At 40.0% G+C, this 15,544-nt stretch overlaps 1 protein-coding gene across 9 annotated transcripts in view; it reads right to left on the bottom strand.

Annotated features, from left to right (window-relative positions):
* The window catches only part of LOC126362397 (uncharacterized), a 335,074-nt gene that overhangs the window by 54,415 nt on the left and 265,115 nt on the right, over window positions 1-15,544 (bottom strand). For 7 of the 9 annotated variants that reach the window (XM_050007876.1, XM_050007882.1, XM_050007881.1 and 4 more), the window contains one exon: window positions 8,433-8,519. The exons of the other annotated variants lie outside the window; for them this stretch is intronic. In XM_050007876.1, the coding sequence (XP_049863833.1) occupies window positions 8,433-8,519 (87 nt within the window). The remainder of the gene's footprint in view (window positions 1-8,432; window positions 8,520-15,544) is intronic. 9 annotated transcript variants of the gene reach the window in all.

The following is a 15,544-nucleotide window of genomic DNA, read 5'->3' as shown; positions in this document are numbered from 1 at the left end:
ACTGAATGCTGAACATTTCACATACACCTGTTACCATCAACCAAAGTCTACCGATCTGTGAGTCTGTGGTCCAAAACTTCAGAGGAAAAAGTATTTTAGCACTCAAAATCGAGAGTGCAAGACATTAGACACAACAAGCAGCCCAGAATTTGATGAAGAGGAACTCCACCACTTCAAAATAATACTTTCAACTTGTAGCAGAGCAATAGCTCACAAACTTGATATCATTTACTGTCCTCTGCCTGATCTAATGTAGCCCGCCATGACTTTGTCTCTATTATTTGTTTGATGTATTTCAGTCTTTACCTTGCCCCATAGTTTTTGTCCCCACAGTTCCCTCTAGTGCCACTTAAGTTATTCCTTGATGTCTTAATGCATGTCTGGCTGTCCCGACACTTCTAGTCAATGTTCTTCACATATTCCTTTCTTAGCAAACTCTGCAGAGAAATCCTTATTTCTTATCTTGTCATTCTACTTGATTTTTAACATCCTCTTGTACCACCACATCTCAAATGCTTCAATTCGCTTCTTTTCTGGTCTTTCAACTGTCCATGAGCTACTTTCATAAAATGCTATGCAGTGGAGGAGGAAAATCGCATCCCAGTGTTACACAATTTCTAAGCTGAGCACTTCTCTCTTGGTCTTCCACTCTTACTGTTCCCACTTGGTTCTTGTGTATATTTTATATTACCTAACAATGGAAAATCCTTGATGGAACATAACAATATTATGAAAAGGATAGTTGCTACTCACTATATAGTGGAAATGCTGAATCACAGATAGGCACAACAAAAAAACTGTCATAAAGTGGAGCTTCCGGCCAACAAGGCCTTCGTCGGAAATAGACAACACACACACACACACACACACACACACACACACACACACACACACACACACACACACACACGTGCATGCGCAGAAACATCGTTTTCTGGCAACTGTGGTCAGACTGTGAGCAGCAGCATACAATAGGAGAGGCAACTGGGTGGCGGGGATAAGGAGGTGGCTTGGATGGGGAGGGCACGGTGAAGTGGTGCTTGTGGGAGCATACACGCAAGAGATGGAGAGTGGATACGGCAGCTAGGTGCAGCTAGACGTTAGATGGAGGGCAAGTGCAGGGTGGAGGGGGTAGCAGAAATGGAGAGAAATAAGTATAAAGACGGTCAGTGCTTTGGTGTAATAGAGGGCTTTACAGTGTTGGGATGGGAAGAGAGAAGGGGCTAGATGGGTAAGGACAATGACTAAGGAATGCTGAGGCGAGGAGGGTTATGCGAACATAGGATATATTGCATGGAGAGTTCCCACCTAAGCATTTCAGAGGCGCTGGTGTTGGTGGGAAGGATCCAGATGGCACAGGCAGTGAGGCATTCATTGAAATGAAGGACATCGTGTTGTGTGATGTACTCAGCAACAGAGCAATCCAGCTGTTTCTTGGACACAGTCTGTTGGTGGCCATTCATGTGGACAGAATGCTTGTTTGTTCTCATGCCCACATAAAATACAGCAAAGTGGTTGCAGCTTAGCTTGTATAGCACGTGACTGATTTCAAAGGTAGCTCTGCCTATGATGGGGTAGGTGCTGTTTGAGACCAAATTGGAGTGGTTTGGACAGATCTTGCATCTAGATCTGTTACACAGATATGAGAAATGAGGCAAGGGGTTGCGAGCAGATGTTGTTTAGGGATGGATGAGGATATTGTGTAAGTTTGGTGGGTGGCAGAATACCACTGTGGGTAAGGTGCGGTGGACAGTGGGTAAGACATTCCTCATTTCGTACCCTAAACAGAAATTCTGAGCAGTTATGGTTAAACCCTGATTTCAGAAAAAAAGAAATTTTAAAATGATATATATATATATATATATATATTTCCAGCAGTATCTTTGTTTACTGTTACTAGTGTACTTATATGAATAAATATTCATCCACATTGTGTGAGTATTAACAAAAACTAAAAACCTATTGTCTTTAGACTTCATTGTTAAATACACTGTACCAAACAATGTAAGTCTAAAACTTTACTGTAGCTCTGATTCTGTAGTGCCCCTGGTTACTTTAACAAATTAATCACATTAATATACTTTTACTACAGTTTAATAGCTAAGCTGTACCAGTAAACATCATAGAACAGTTCTATCTACTTCAGTAAGATGTGAATAAGAATGGAAGTATGCCTAGCTCTGCCTTTTTAAACTAAACAGTTATTATGACTTGATTTAAGTAACTACACTCCTGGAAATTGAAATAAGAACACCGTGAATTCATTGTCCCAGGAAGGGGAAACTTTATTGACACATTCCTGGGGTCAGATACATCACATGATCACACTGACAGAACCACAGGCACATAGACACAGGCAACAGAGCATGCACAATGTCGGCACTAGTACAGTGTATATCCACCTTTCGCAGCAATGCAGGCTGCTATTCTCCCACGGAGACGATCGTAGAGATGCTGGATGTAGTCCTGTGGAACGGCTTGCCATGCCATTTCCACCTGGCGCCTCAGTTGGACCAGCGTTCGTGCTGGACGTGCAGACCGCGTGAGACGACGCTTCATCCAGTCCCAAACATGCTCAATGGGGGACAGATCCGGAGATCTTGCTGGCCAGGGTAGTTGACTTACACCTTCCAGAGCACGTTGGGTGGCACGGGATACATGTGGACGTGCATTGTCCTGTTGGAACAGCAAGTTCCCTTGCCGGTCTAGGAATGGTAGAACGATGGGTTCGATGACGGTTTGGATGTACCGTGCACTATTCAGTGTCCCCTCGACGATCACCAGAGGTGTACGGCCAGTGTAGGAGATCGCTCCCCACACCATGATGCCGGGTGTTGGCCCTGTGTGCCTTGGTCGTATGCAGTTCTGATTGTGGCGCTCACCTGCACGGCGCCAAACACGCATACGACCATCATTGGCACCAAGGCAGAAGCAATTCTCATCGCTCAAGACGACACGTCTCCATTCGTCCCTCCATTCACGCCTGTCGCGACACCACTGGAGGCGGGCTGCACGATGTTGGGGCGTGAGCGGAAGACGGCCTAACGGTGTGCGGGACCGTAGCCCAGCTTCATGGAGACGGTTGCGAATGGTCCTTGCCGATACCCCAGGAGCAACAGTGTACCTAATTTGCTGGGAAGTGGCAGTGCGGTCCCCTACGGCACTGCGTAGGATCCTACGGTCTTGGCGTGCATCCGTGTGTCGCTGCGGTCCGGTCCTAGGTCGACGGGTACGTGCACCTTCCGCCGACCACTGGCGACAACATCGATGTACTGTGGAGACCTCACGCCCCACGTGTTGAGCAATTCGGCGGTACGTCCACCCGGCCTCCCGCATGCCCACTATATGCCCTCGCTGAAAGTCCGTCAACTGCACATACGGTTCATGTCCACGCTGTCGCGGCATGCTACCAGTGTTAAAGACTGCGATGGAGCTCTGTATGCCACGGCAAACTGGCTGACACTGACGGCGGCGGTGCACAAATGCTGCGCAGCTAGCGCCATTCGACGGCCAACACCGCGGTTCCTGGAGTGTCCGCTGTGCTGTGCGTGTGATCATTGCTTGTACAGCCCTCTCGCAGTGTCCGGAGCATGTATGGCGGGTCTGACACAACGGTGTCAATGTGTTCTTTTTTCCGTTTCCAGGAGTGTATTATGCTCTAAAAAGCAGTAACAGTTTGGTTGAGTGCAGACACTTTCACATGCTTGTCACTGAATGGGTGTCATTTTATGCATTTCCAATCTAAAATTTATTTTGGATACTCTGCTCAATCCAACGACGTCTACTCAGCTTTCACCTATTTATCAGTTTTATTTTCTCCTGCACCCTGCAGATTTAGATCATAATTTTGAGTCAAGGAAAAGGGCACAGAAATTCAAAATAATAAGTAGTAAGTTAAGATAGAATGAGAGCAAGTGGAAACTCTACAAGTCAGTGCCCACCAGGCAAGTAACAGTCTTGTGAAAATACTGGTGTTAGAAAAGTGGAATGTAATAAAGATGGGCAAATTATGGATGAATAGGTCACGAAAGGAACAGCAATATTCAGAGGCAAAAAACCATGGACAAATCAAACTTACCCTATTTTATTGGATGTGATGGGAGGCCAGCAGTATGAGTTACTAAGAAATAAAATCGACACAAGAGTCTACAGGGATGAAGTCAAAATGAAGAAGATGGGCATGTAAATAAACTCAAAAAGATATGATAGCAAGAAAAGAATGAACCTGAAAAGGAAAATTAAACACTTTTGGTAGTGAAAAGTAAAAATGTTAATTTACAACATGAAGTTGGTGACGTAAACTGCCACTGAGTGCAAAGACAGGGCAGATATATGGAAGAAATATATGGAAAGTCTCTACTATTGGAACTACTTGTACTGCAGAATAAATAGACCATTGAATTACTTGAATTCAAACAAGCTGCCACTACCAGAGATGATAAGATACTTTACATTAATTAAAACTGACAGGAACTACAGGAACCCAAATGTTATTTGTTATTCAAGAATCTATGAAACAAGAAGTTTATATCAGGTTTGCACAGAATTGTATCCATCAACCTACTGAAGATCATATGGGCACATCAATCTGAGACCTAACAGTGCGACATTTCATGCTTGACAATACAAGGAAGAACAAACAAAATGTATTCATAGTACCTTCATATGTACTGAAAATTTAAGTTGGAATACAATGTTTAATTCTGTGAGAGAAATCAGATCATTTGGCAGATTTTATTAGTGAGGCAGAAAGCAAAAACGGAGCTCTTGTTGGCAAAGTCAATTCTCCAGTATTATCAAAACAAATGTTTTTTTTCATAACTATACGTTTTTTTCCCAATTTAATATACTTTATCTTCCTCTTTTTAAGCTATACAATCAATAATAAAACAATTTGAAATAGATAAAACACTCAAATCTGCCATTAAATTAGTAAATGTCAAGCCTTATAAGCAGGTATCTCTTTGTCGCCAATGGAAAAATAACGGAACTGACAAGAGGTCCCTTTTCATTAATACAATTTAGCTGATACACATCACTTTGGAAACTAGTCTCTCCTAAATTCTAGCAGCTACTGAGGCATCTGTTCCTGGTTTCTCTCAACATAAGAAAGTTTCCTGATAACAATAATATCTGTCCTGACAACACGTCCCTTTTTATTTGTAGGTTTACGAGACAGTAATATTGCTGATATTCTAACTCTAGCTCTGTGAATTTTTTAAAGTGTTAGTTATTATGAATGGTTATTTATTTTCAACATTTACCGTACTGTATTTAGCTTCTGTAAACATGTATTGGAAACCATGCAAGCAACTGCAAACTGATTAGCAGAACAACACACCTGATTGAGTTTGTTTCTCACTTGTTTGTCGAGTGTCTTGTTAAAATTAGTGATAATAAAGTTTCATATGTCTACCTATGATTGACTCTTGGGTGTCTAGTAGAAATGAGTGAAGATATAGTTTCACGAATATTAAATAAGATAGATTTCAACAATTACAATAATATCAGTGATGAAGATTATAATGCGTATGGAGATTATTTTTCTGAAAGAAGTTTAAGCAGTGATCAATTAAGTGAAGATGAGGATTTCCCTGAAAAAGAAGAATGAGTTGACCTTTCAGAAAGCTGTTTGTTAAAACACAACACTAATGTTAATTCTGCTGTGATGGTTGAAACGGAACAAAGTGTAGTTGTAAAAATACACAACTGATTAAATAGTTCCAAGAAAGTGCCACTCATAACAACAGATAATCTCTGTGAGTACAATGTAGAAATTCAAAGTAAAAGCATATCGCAAAATAGACATTAAATTGAGTTTGTCCATGCACCAGACATTCCTGTTAGAAGATGTCCCAGCAGATTTCCCGAGGGAGTGACTCAAGACGGCATGATAAGGAAATGTCAAGAATACCTCCTTGGAAACGTGAGACCATACTGTAAATAGGAATTCAGTCTTTTACATCCTCAAGTTCAAACTGAATTTTTTGCTGAAAGCAACAGTAATGCAGCTACCAGTCCTCAGCCTGATGATCCACAACCAGTTCCTGGGCCTATGAAGAAGTGCTGGAAATGCTCAATTTAAGGTGTCAAATTGAAGAGTTGTGGAACACATTTTTATACTATTTAATAGAGGGCATTTAAAGCTTGTTTTGGTAATTTAAATCTTGTTTTGGTGTTAAATTCATTCCTTAAATGTACAATATAAAGGTTCTGCGTTACTTTGACCTTTTGAATGTGTTTTCCTCAAAATGACCATTTCCATTTAATAACCTTGAAATGTCTGTAAATTAAAAGAAATTATACAATCATGGTTTTTGCACCAAATTATTCAGAATTTAAAGCTAAATTTAAAAATATTAATATGTCAAAATAGAAAATTTCTGACAAGAGGGCCTATTTCCATTTTGCCTCACATTTATTTTGTGTTCTGTAGATACAAGTAGCAATGAGATGGAATGTACCAAATTGTATGTAGTTTAGATGTAACTTACAAAAATACAATAAAAGATTCAAAGCAAATAATATATCAAATTGAGGAACATATATCCAATTAACAGAAAAGAGAAAGACTTACGAGAGAGCTGTTGAATGGAATAGGTAGCCTACTTAGCTTAGAATTTAGATGACTAAAAAAAAAATTAATAATAATAATAATAAAACCAAAAACAACAGGTTAAATGTGATACCTGAGAATATATGATAAAGGTGGGGAAAGAATTCTACTGCCTATGAAGTAAAATTATCCAAGATGATCAAACCAAGTGATGTCTTGATAGCAGACTGCCTCAAGCAAAGAAGTATTCCCCCCCACTAAGTAATGCAAACCTTTCCTCAACCCAGAGGCTGGTTTGAACACTGCAATGCTTTATTGGGCACTGTTCTATTGGAGATGATATACTATATTTGAAGTGACTTACCCTGCAAGTTGTAGGAGGCCTGCTGTTAAGTGTGGACTCTGAACAGCAAAGGAGCTTTGTACTTTTCAAACTAAAAAATCATTGCCAGTGGTGAAAGAAATGATAAATGTCAAAACAAATCCTAAGACTGACTCACAATTTAATCCCAGTTATTTGAACTTTCAGCCTTACATTTATCCAAGGAATCAGATAAGATCATTCTACTAGTATCTAGTATTGAAATCACTACTCATCACATAGATGAGGCGTTGAGTCAGAGACATGCACAACGCAAAAAGAATGCTAGAACACCTTCAGAAGAGGAATTTTGTCTGAAAGCTGATATATTTCTTGCATTATTTTTCCATTGTGCCTGTATGCAACTCAGTTCCCCCTCTTCGTGGTCAGTAGGAATCTACCCTTTTCTTAGTACTCCAGCCTGGACTTGCCACTGTTTAATACTGAAAAGTAACTGAGCAAAATGCTTGTCAGACTGCAGCATGAAGAACAGAACTGAGTAGACATGAAACATGGATCATGTGACAAGTAGCAATGAAGAAACTGGAAACATCTAAAATGTACTGTCAAAGAAGGGTATGGAGATAAAAAGTGAAGAAAAGGCGATAAAAGTTGCAAAAGAAAATAGCCTGTGAAAAACTAACGCTAAATGAAAGAACTTGTTAATAGAACACCAAAGAATAGTTAACTCAACATTGGAAGGAGAACTGGAGGATAAAATTTCAGGGACAGACATGGTTACCTTACATAAATAAGATTATTATGAATGTTTATGACAGAAATGCAAATATGAAAAATATTATTAAAGAGAGACTGAGGAGGGCACAACAAATATAGAAAGATGAATGCTATTAAAAAAGAAAAAAAAATGGAGTTTTTATTTAAAATATTAAATAAATATAAACCACAAAAGTGACTTTTGTTACATGTAGAAAATACTAACAACCTACATACCCTGCAAAATGCAAATATAGTGTTTCAGTACACTTTTGTTGCTTACTAAATCCTCAAATTAAAGTACAGTAACTGCCTTCAGAATGGAAGAATTCTTCCCTCCTTCCTTTTTGTAAAACTGTTATATTATGACTACTGGTTATCCTATTTTGATGATGAAGATTTTATTTCACACATGAGTGTTATTAATACAGGATTTTTGCACACATGGATCAACCAAGAGAAAGGCGACTGTGTACAATGACGAATTTTGTTAGTATTTTCTTCTCCACTATACCATATTTTTTAACGGAAGTTCCCTCACACTTTTTAGTTTTGCCCCTATATTTTCCCATGTTACTTTCTGCTTCTGCCTTTTAAGTCTCAATGGTCTTAGGTTACATGTACCCTACATTATCTTTAATGTATTTTGAAACCAGATTGACACACTAACACTACAAGCTTATATAATGCATATACAATGATCTATTACACTTTCTTGAAACATTACCACTGGCAACTGCATTGTTGAATGTTAAGTTAACAATAATGACATATTCAATGAAAGCACTGTAAACTTACACTGTTGTTTTTTTATATCAAGACCAGCATCTCCTAGGCTGCAAAGAACATCTTTTACAATCCTTGCACATTCTTTCACATCTTCACCTGAAATGAAGATCAATCAATTCGCAGAAATATTACTCTGTCAGTTTCCATGTTCATAATTTTCACGGTAATTGCAGACCTGACAACCGAGTATGAATTTCTTTGTAATATTAATGGTTTCAATTGACTGCTGGTTTCAAACCTAAAACTTCACTGAAACTACAATCAGAATATGTTAGCTACAGTATGATAGGTGTCTGATTCGCGAATGACAGGCTATTTCACTAACATAATAAAATCCCTCTCACAAAATTCTAAGGTATAAGCAAAACAGATTTTAGTTTTGTTTGCTAATTTGGAACCAAATAAAATTAGAAAACATACATTATCAACTGACTGATTAGTGAGTAGCTTCAGATAATACTTTACTTGGGTTATACCATATGTTCACTTACATCACCACACTTCCACATTTTTTGCGTCCTGAAAGTATTCTCACACATGACTACACACACACAGCATAGATTTTGAGGTCATAAATGCAAATTACTGTTTTTGTGTTGGCCCAGGGAAACTTGCTACACAGCCCTCCCCCCTCCCCTCCTCCCAAATAAATATTATGTTGTTGTTGTTGTTGTCTTCAGTCCTGAGACTGGTTTGATGCAGCTCTCCATGCTACTCTATCCTGTGCAAGCTTCTTCATCTCCCAGTACCTAAATATTACACATAACCTAATATGTTAAGTTTGCAATTAATTTTAGCTTTCAGTTAAGTTATAATCATGGCACTAGATTACGTACTTTGATGTTTCTTGTGGTATCTTATGTTCAAATTGTCTGACTATGGAATTGGCAGCCATTGGTTCTCACTCTTCTGTACGAGAAAGATTACAAAAGTAGGCACTTAACAATAAATTCTAGCCAAATATCTGTAACGTCACTTTAAGTCAGCTTAAATTCTTCAAAAATTTGGTCATGAATCTCAAAAGCAAATAGTCTTTGTTAACTTTACCAATCTTGCACTGCGGGCTGTTCACTCTGAAAATCGAATGTAAGATACTTTACACTACGTAAAGCACATGGGCAGTAACCAGAATTAGGAGCAGAAGTAGTGCAGAAAGTACGATCTGCATGGAATGGAGGTCTTGGGAGAGAAATCGGAAATAAAGTGGACAGTACACTAAGAGCTCTGTATCGAAAATATTTTTGGATCGAATTACTATCAATGGTGTATCACAGAAGTAAAAGGCCTCAGGATGTATTGAGGTAGCACAAATCTATTGGCCATGATATTCTATCTGTACACTGAAAAAACAGCAAAGAAAACTGAGGATAACTTTGGAAAAGAGATTTAAATTCATGGAGAAGTAGCAATATTTTTAAGGTTTATTTATGATATTGCAGTTCTGAGAAAGCAAAAAACTTGCCAGGACAGCAAAAAACTTGCCAGGTCAGCTGAACGGGATGGATGCTGTCTTGAAATGACATTGTAAGGTGAATACAGAAAGAACATAAACGAATACCAACAAAAGTAAACAAGAGTAAGGAAGTGTAGTCAAATTAAGAGGGGTGTAGTTCTCTTTGGGAGGGGGGGGGGAGGGGGGAAGATTTTTTTTTTACTTGAAATGTTCTTTGGCGTGTCTACTTTATTGCAGTGTTCATTCCAAGTATGCCAGAAACTCAGTTGTCGAGTTACAAGGTGATTTGCGAAAAAGTGTGTCTGTAAACCATTTACAGTGGGGGTGGGGGGGGGGGGGTCGGGGGGTGGGGATTAGTTGCCAATGTGGCAGTGTGAAAATTCAATGACAGCCTGACATGCATTACAGAAATTATGAACATGCTAAAACTTTAGAATGGACCAGCCTCTTACAATTTCTGCACAAAAGGGGATGAAACATGTATTGAGTTAGAAGAGCAGAGGGTGACTGAAGCTGCCAACAAGGCACCCAGGATCATCATGGCCACAAAGAAGATGGAGAGGTGCCTACTTTTAGATCTGGAAGGGTTGCTGTATGGTGCAGAGGTATGTAACATAGGTAAACAAATGTAACACAAAACTTTTAAACATGTTTTTCTTGAAACCAAATTTTTCAAATTGGCAGGAAACATAACTTCGAACAGTATAACATTTTCATCAGAATTTATTGTTGGCATTGTAAACCGAATTGTCTATCGGCATATGTATCCATTTTAAGATATCTTCAAAAGTCTATTTTTGGTGCATGCTGTTGTCCCGATTTTGTGTGTGAGGAAAATGGCATTTATTTCAGAATGTCTCCATTTCATTACAACTTAATATTTTTCAATTATCCTGTATATTCCACGAGAAAATATATTGAAAATGACTTACACAAGATTGATTTGTTACAGGCCTAATAGAACGACTTTGAGAATTCTGTCCAAAGACCAATCTTCTGGCTGCAAGGGGTCCTTCCATCTGGTAAAGCAGTTACAGGGAGTGTCCGACATGGGCACAAAAGAAAAAAGTGTAAGGAATATCGCTCTCACGTCAGATGTAAGTATTACTTTCTATTTTATTTGGGGAAAAAAGAAACCCATGAAAATCACCTATTTTTTATGTAGTCAGAGGGATACCCTCTTAAATTGGGCAATCATGAAGAAACTAGACACTAAAAGTCACAGACAAGCTCTTCTATTTGGGACACGAAGCAACTGACAACAGCTGAGTGACAAAGACTATAAAATGTCATCCAGCAACAGCAAGGAAAGTAATTCTGAAAAAGAGAAATTCCTTAATGTGGAAAACTTCAGTGTAGGGAAGTCTCTCACCTGAAAGTATCTGACTGAGGTGTAGCCTTATATGGAAATGAAACCTGGGCAATAAGTAAAATAGACAATAGAGATGAGAATGTTTTAAATATGGCTCAAGTAAATAATAAAGAGGTACTGCATCAAATTTGGGAGAAAAGAGCTTTACTGCCCAACTGACTAAAAGAAGTGATAGATTAATAGGACATATCAGGAAATAGTTAATTTGCTAATGTTGGGAAGTGGAGTAGAGGGTAAAAACTGTGGAGGGAGACCAAGGCTAGATTACAGTAATCAGGTTTAAATGGATGAGGGTTGCAGTATTTATGCAAGGATGAAGAGACTTGGACATGATGAAACTAACACAAAGCTCTATCACTATGTAAAAATACCCTTCCACAATCTAACAATAGGAAATCCTGGATGGATTAATAATATAATTAAAGGGATAATTGCTATGTACCATATAGTGGAGATGATGAGTTGTAGAGACTGTGGTCATATATACAAAGATGATGTGACTTACCAAACGAAAGTGCTGGCAGGTTGATAGACACAAACAAACACATATATACACACAAAATTCAAGCTTTCGCAACCAACGGTTGCTTCATCAGGAAAGAGGGAAGGAGAGGGAAAGATGAAAGGATGTGGGTTTTAAGGGAGAGGGTAAGGAAAAATTCCAATCTCTGGAGCGGAAAGACTTACCTTAGGGGGAAAAAGGACAGATATACACTCGCACACACACACATATCCATCCGCACATACACAGTCACAAGCAGACAGTTGTAAACGAGTTTACAAATGTCTGCTTGTGACTGTGTGTGTGTGTGTGTGTGTGTGTGTGTGTGTGTGTGTGTGTGTTACCTGTACTTTTTCCCCCTAAGGTATGTCTTTCTGCTCCCGGGATTGGAATGACTCCTTACCATCTCCCACATCCTTTCGTCTTTCCCTCTCCTTCCCTCTTTCCGCAAAAGCTTGAATTTTGTGTGTATGTTTATATGAATATAATAGAGGGAAACATTCCACATGGGAAAAATGTATCTAAAAACAAAGATGATGGGACTTACCAAACAAAAGCACTGGCAGGTCGATAGACCCACAAACATCCGCACATACACAGACACAAACAAACATCTGTAAAGGCAAGAATGTGTGTGTTCTTATTTTATTTTGCCTTTACAAATGTCTGCTTGTGTCTGTGTATGTGTGGATGGACGTGTGTGTGTGTGTGTGTGTGTGCGAGTGTACACCTGTCCTTTTTTCCCCCTAAGGTAAGTCTTCCCGCTCCCGGGATTGGAATGACTCCTTACCCTCTCCCTTAAAACCCACATCCTTTCATCTTACTTTTTCCTTCCCTCTTTCCTGACGAAGCAGTTGCCGGTTGCGAAAGCTCGAAATTCTGTGTGTGTGTTTGTGTGTTTTATTCATTGTGCCTATCTACCGGCGCTTTCCTGCTTGGTAAGTCTTGGAATCTTTGTTTTTAATATATTTTTCCGATGTGGAAGTTTCTTTCTATTTTATTTACATCATCATTAATTTGAACCCAACAATTACGTTTGTTATTGTCTCTGTTGCATTTTGAAATCTTCTCTATCATCTTACTTTATCTTTTTGTTTGTACAAGTAGTTTCACTTTGTATTCATCTTCCCTTTTTCCGTAATCTACCATACATTTTATCCTGCCTAATTATACTCAATAATACGTAATTTACTTCCAAACCATAACCTAAAAATTTTTAACGCTTTCAACATAACCGCTCTTATAAAATCCACTGTTCCAAGTTTACAAACATTTCTTGTAAACTCATGAATACTATTTCACAGCTTCAGTTCCTTTCACCCATTAAACAACCATCTCAGCTATTTCCAACAACTTTCGTTTAATTTCCATTCCCGTTTTTCCCACATAACTGATCATTTTTTAGCAGCTTCCCACAGGTTTAAACGTTATTATTTCTTCATCAAACAACTGTTAGCCCCATTTTCATAACCTGCCAGTACACAACCAGTCCTTTGAATACATTTACACGCATTTTTTTTCGAGAAATATTTTTCAAAACTTTTTTCGAATCTACCCCCCCCCCCCCCCCCCAAGACTTTTTTCGTAAACTTTTTTCGAAATTTTCCTGAATTTCCCCACGCTTTAACATGTTTTGGAGACAACACAACTACCTAACCTTTGCACCCATTGTTGTTCGCCAACCTAAGTTCAGCACAGGATCAACATAGCTCATCTCAAACCAACACTTTTTCGACTTTTTTCACACCTTTATCTCTCCCTATATATATTTCTATTTATTTTCACTTTAACCTCATATTACCCTTTCCACCTACCAATACCATGTCAACCTCACAACATCCCTACAACGACCCCATTAAATTTTATTTACATTCCCTCCGCAAACATGCCTTCACCCTAGCCAGATTACGCTCCCATATTTTATTTACTCAGGCTTGTCTGACATTTGGCATTACTCCCAAAGGTCTCACACTTAAAGTTCCCATCTCTGGCTGCAATCCTTCTTTCCATCAGTCCTTATACCAGTTCCAAACTGCACAATCCATAGCCCTCACCCGCCTAATCCTTCACCTATACATCGACTCGGCCAATGAACACACCCATCAACTCCTATCCCAAATCAAAGTCCTCAACCTTACCTCTCCCTCATCCACACCGGCTGTTCATAGCATCCTCCTACAGGCCAACCGCCAACTAGAACAGCATGCCACCCCCCCACCTCAAAAAACTATCCAATCTCCTGGTTTCCCACCTCCGGAAAGGCAACTCACTCACCCTCCACAACCTTTCCAACAAACCTCAACCTCCTCTCATTGCACACAGACCCAGTCTCTCCCATCTACTCAATCTCCCACTTCCAGCTCCACACCCCCCAACACCTCAAAATTCTAGTCAACACAATCTGGAACCACAACACCCCAATTCAGTAGTTAACCTTTCCTCCAAACCTCTCTCCCAGTCCGAAACCTCTGTCCTATCCAAAGGCCTCACTTTCAGCCCCACTCCCAGGTTCAAACAAACTGCCCTTGTCAAAGATTTACTGTCCTACACTCATAGTCTCTGCTGGAAATATCACTTTGCCACGAAGAAAAATAATCCTGATCCCACTCCTAATGATCCAACTCCCCAAGACACTATCCAAATTCAAACTTGCCTGGAACAGTTCCGTCCTCCATCACAGCGGGATCCACCTCCTCTTCCTCAAAATCGCCCTCTCCAAACCTTCCAGGAATTTCTCACTTCCAGCCATGCCTCTTAATCGTTCTTAAGAAACCTTAATCCTACTCCCAACATCACCACTGCTGAAGCACAAGCTATCCGTGATCTGAAGGCTGACCAATCCAAACATCCTGACCGCCCCATTGTAGCTGGTTACCAAGCCCCCACAAAACATATCTCTGCCTACGTAGATCAACACCTTCAACCCATTACATGCAGTCTCCCATCCTTCATCAAAGACACCAACCACTTTCTCGAACGCCTGAAATCCTTACCCAGTCTGTTACCCCCGGAAACCATCCTTGTAACCACTGATGCCACTTCCCTATACACAAATATCCCGCACATCCAGGGCCTCGCTGCAATGGAGCACTTCCTTTCACGCCGATAACCTGCCACCCTACCTAAAACCTCTTTCCTCATCACCTTAGCCAGCTTCATCCTGACCCACAACTTCTTCACTTTTGAAGGCCAGACATACCAACAATTAAAGGGAACAGCCATGGGTACCAGGATGGCCCCCTCGTACGCCAAGCTATTTATTGGTCGCTTAGAGGAAGCCTTTTTCGTTACCCAAGCCTGCCAACCCAAAGTTTGGTACAGATTTATTGATGACATCTTCATGATCTGGACTCACAGTGAAGAACAATTCCAGAATTTCCTCTCCAACCTCAACTCCTTTGGTTCCATCAGATTCACCTGGTCCTACTCCAAATCCCATGCCACTTTCCTTGACGTTCACCTCCATCTGTCCAATGGCCAGCTTCACACATGCGTCCACATCAAACCCACCAACAAGCAATAGTACCTGCATTATGACAGCTCCCTCCCATTCCATATCAAATGGTCCCTTCCCTACAGCTTAGGCCTTCGTGGCAAACGAATCTGCTCCAGTCCTGAATCCCTGAACCACTACACCAATAACCTGAAAACAGCTTTCGCATCCCGCAACTACCCTCCCGACCTGGTACAGAAGCAAATAACCAGAGGCACTTCCTCATCCCCTCAAACCCAGAACCTCTCACAGAAGAACCCTAAAAGTGCCCCACTTGTGACAGGATACTTCCCGGGACTGG

This window comes from Schistocerca gregaria, chromosome 1 (assembly GCF_023897955.1).
Source record: "Schistocerca gregaria isolate iqSchGreg1 chromosome 1, iqSchGreg1.2, whole genome shotgun sequence".
NCBI lineage: Eukaryota > Metazoa > Arthropoda > Insecta > Orthoptera > Acrididae > Schistocerca > Schistocerca gregaria.
The sequence above is the reverse complement of the archived record's forward strand: the minus strand, read 5'-3'. Positions and strand labels throughout refer to the sequence as shown.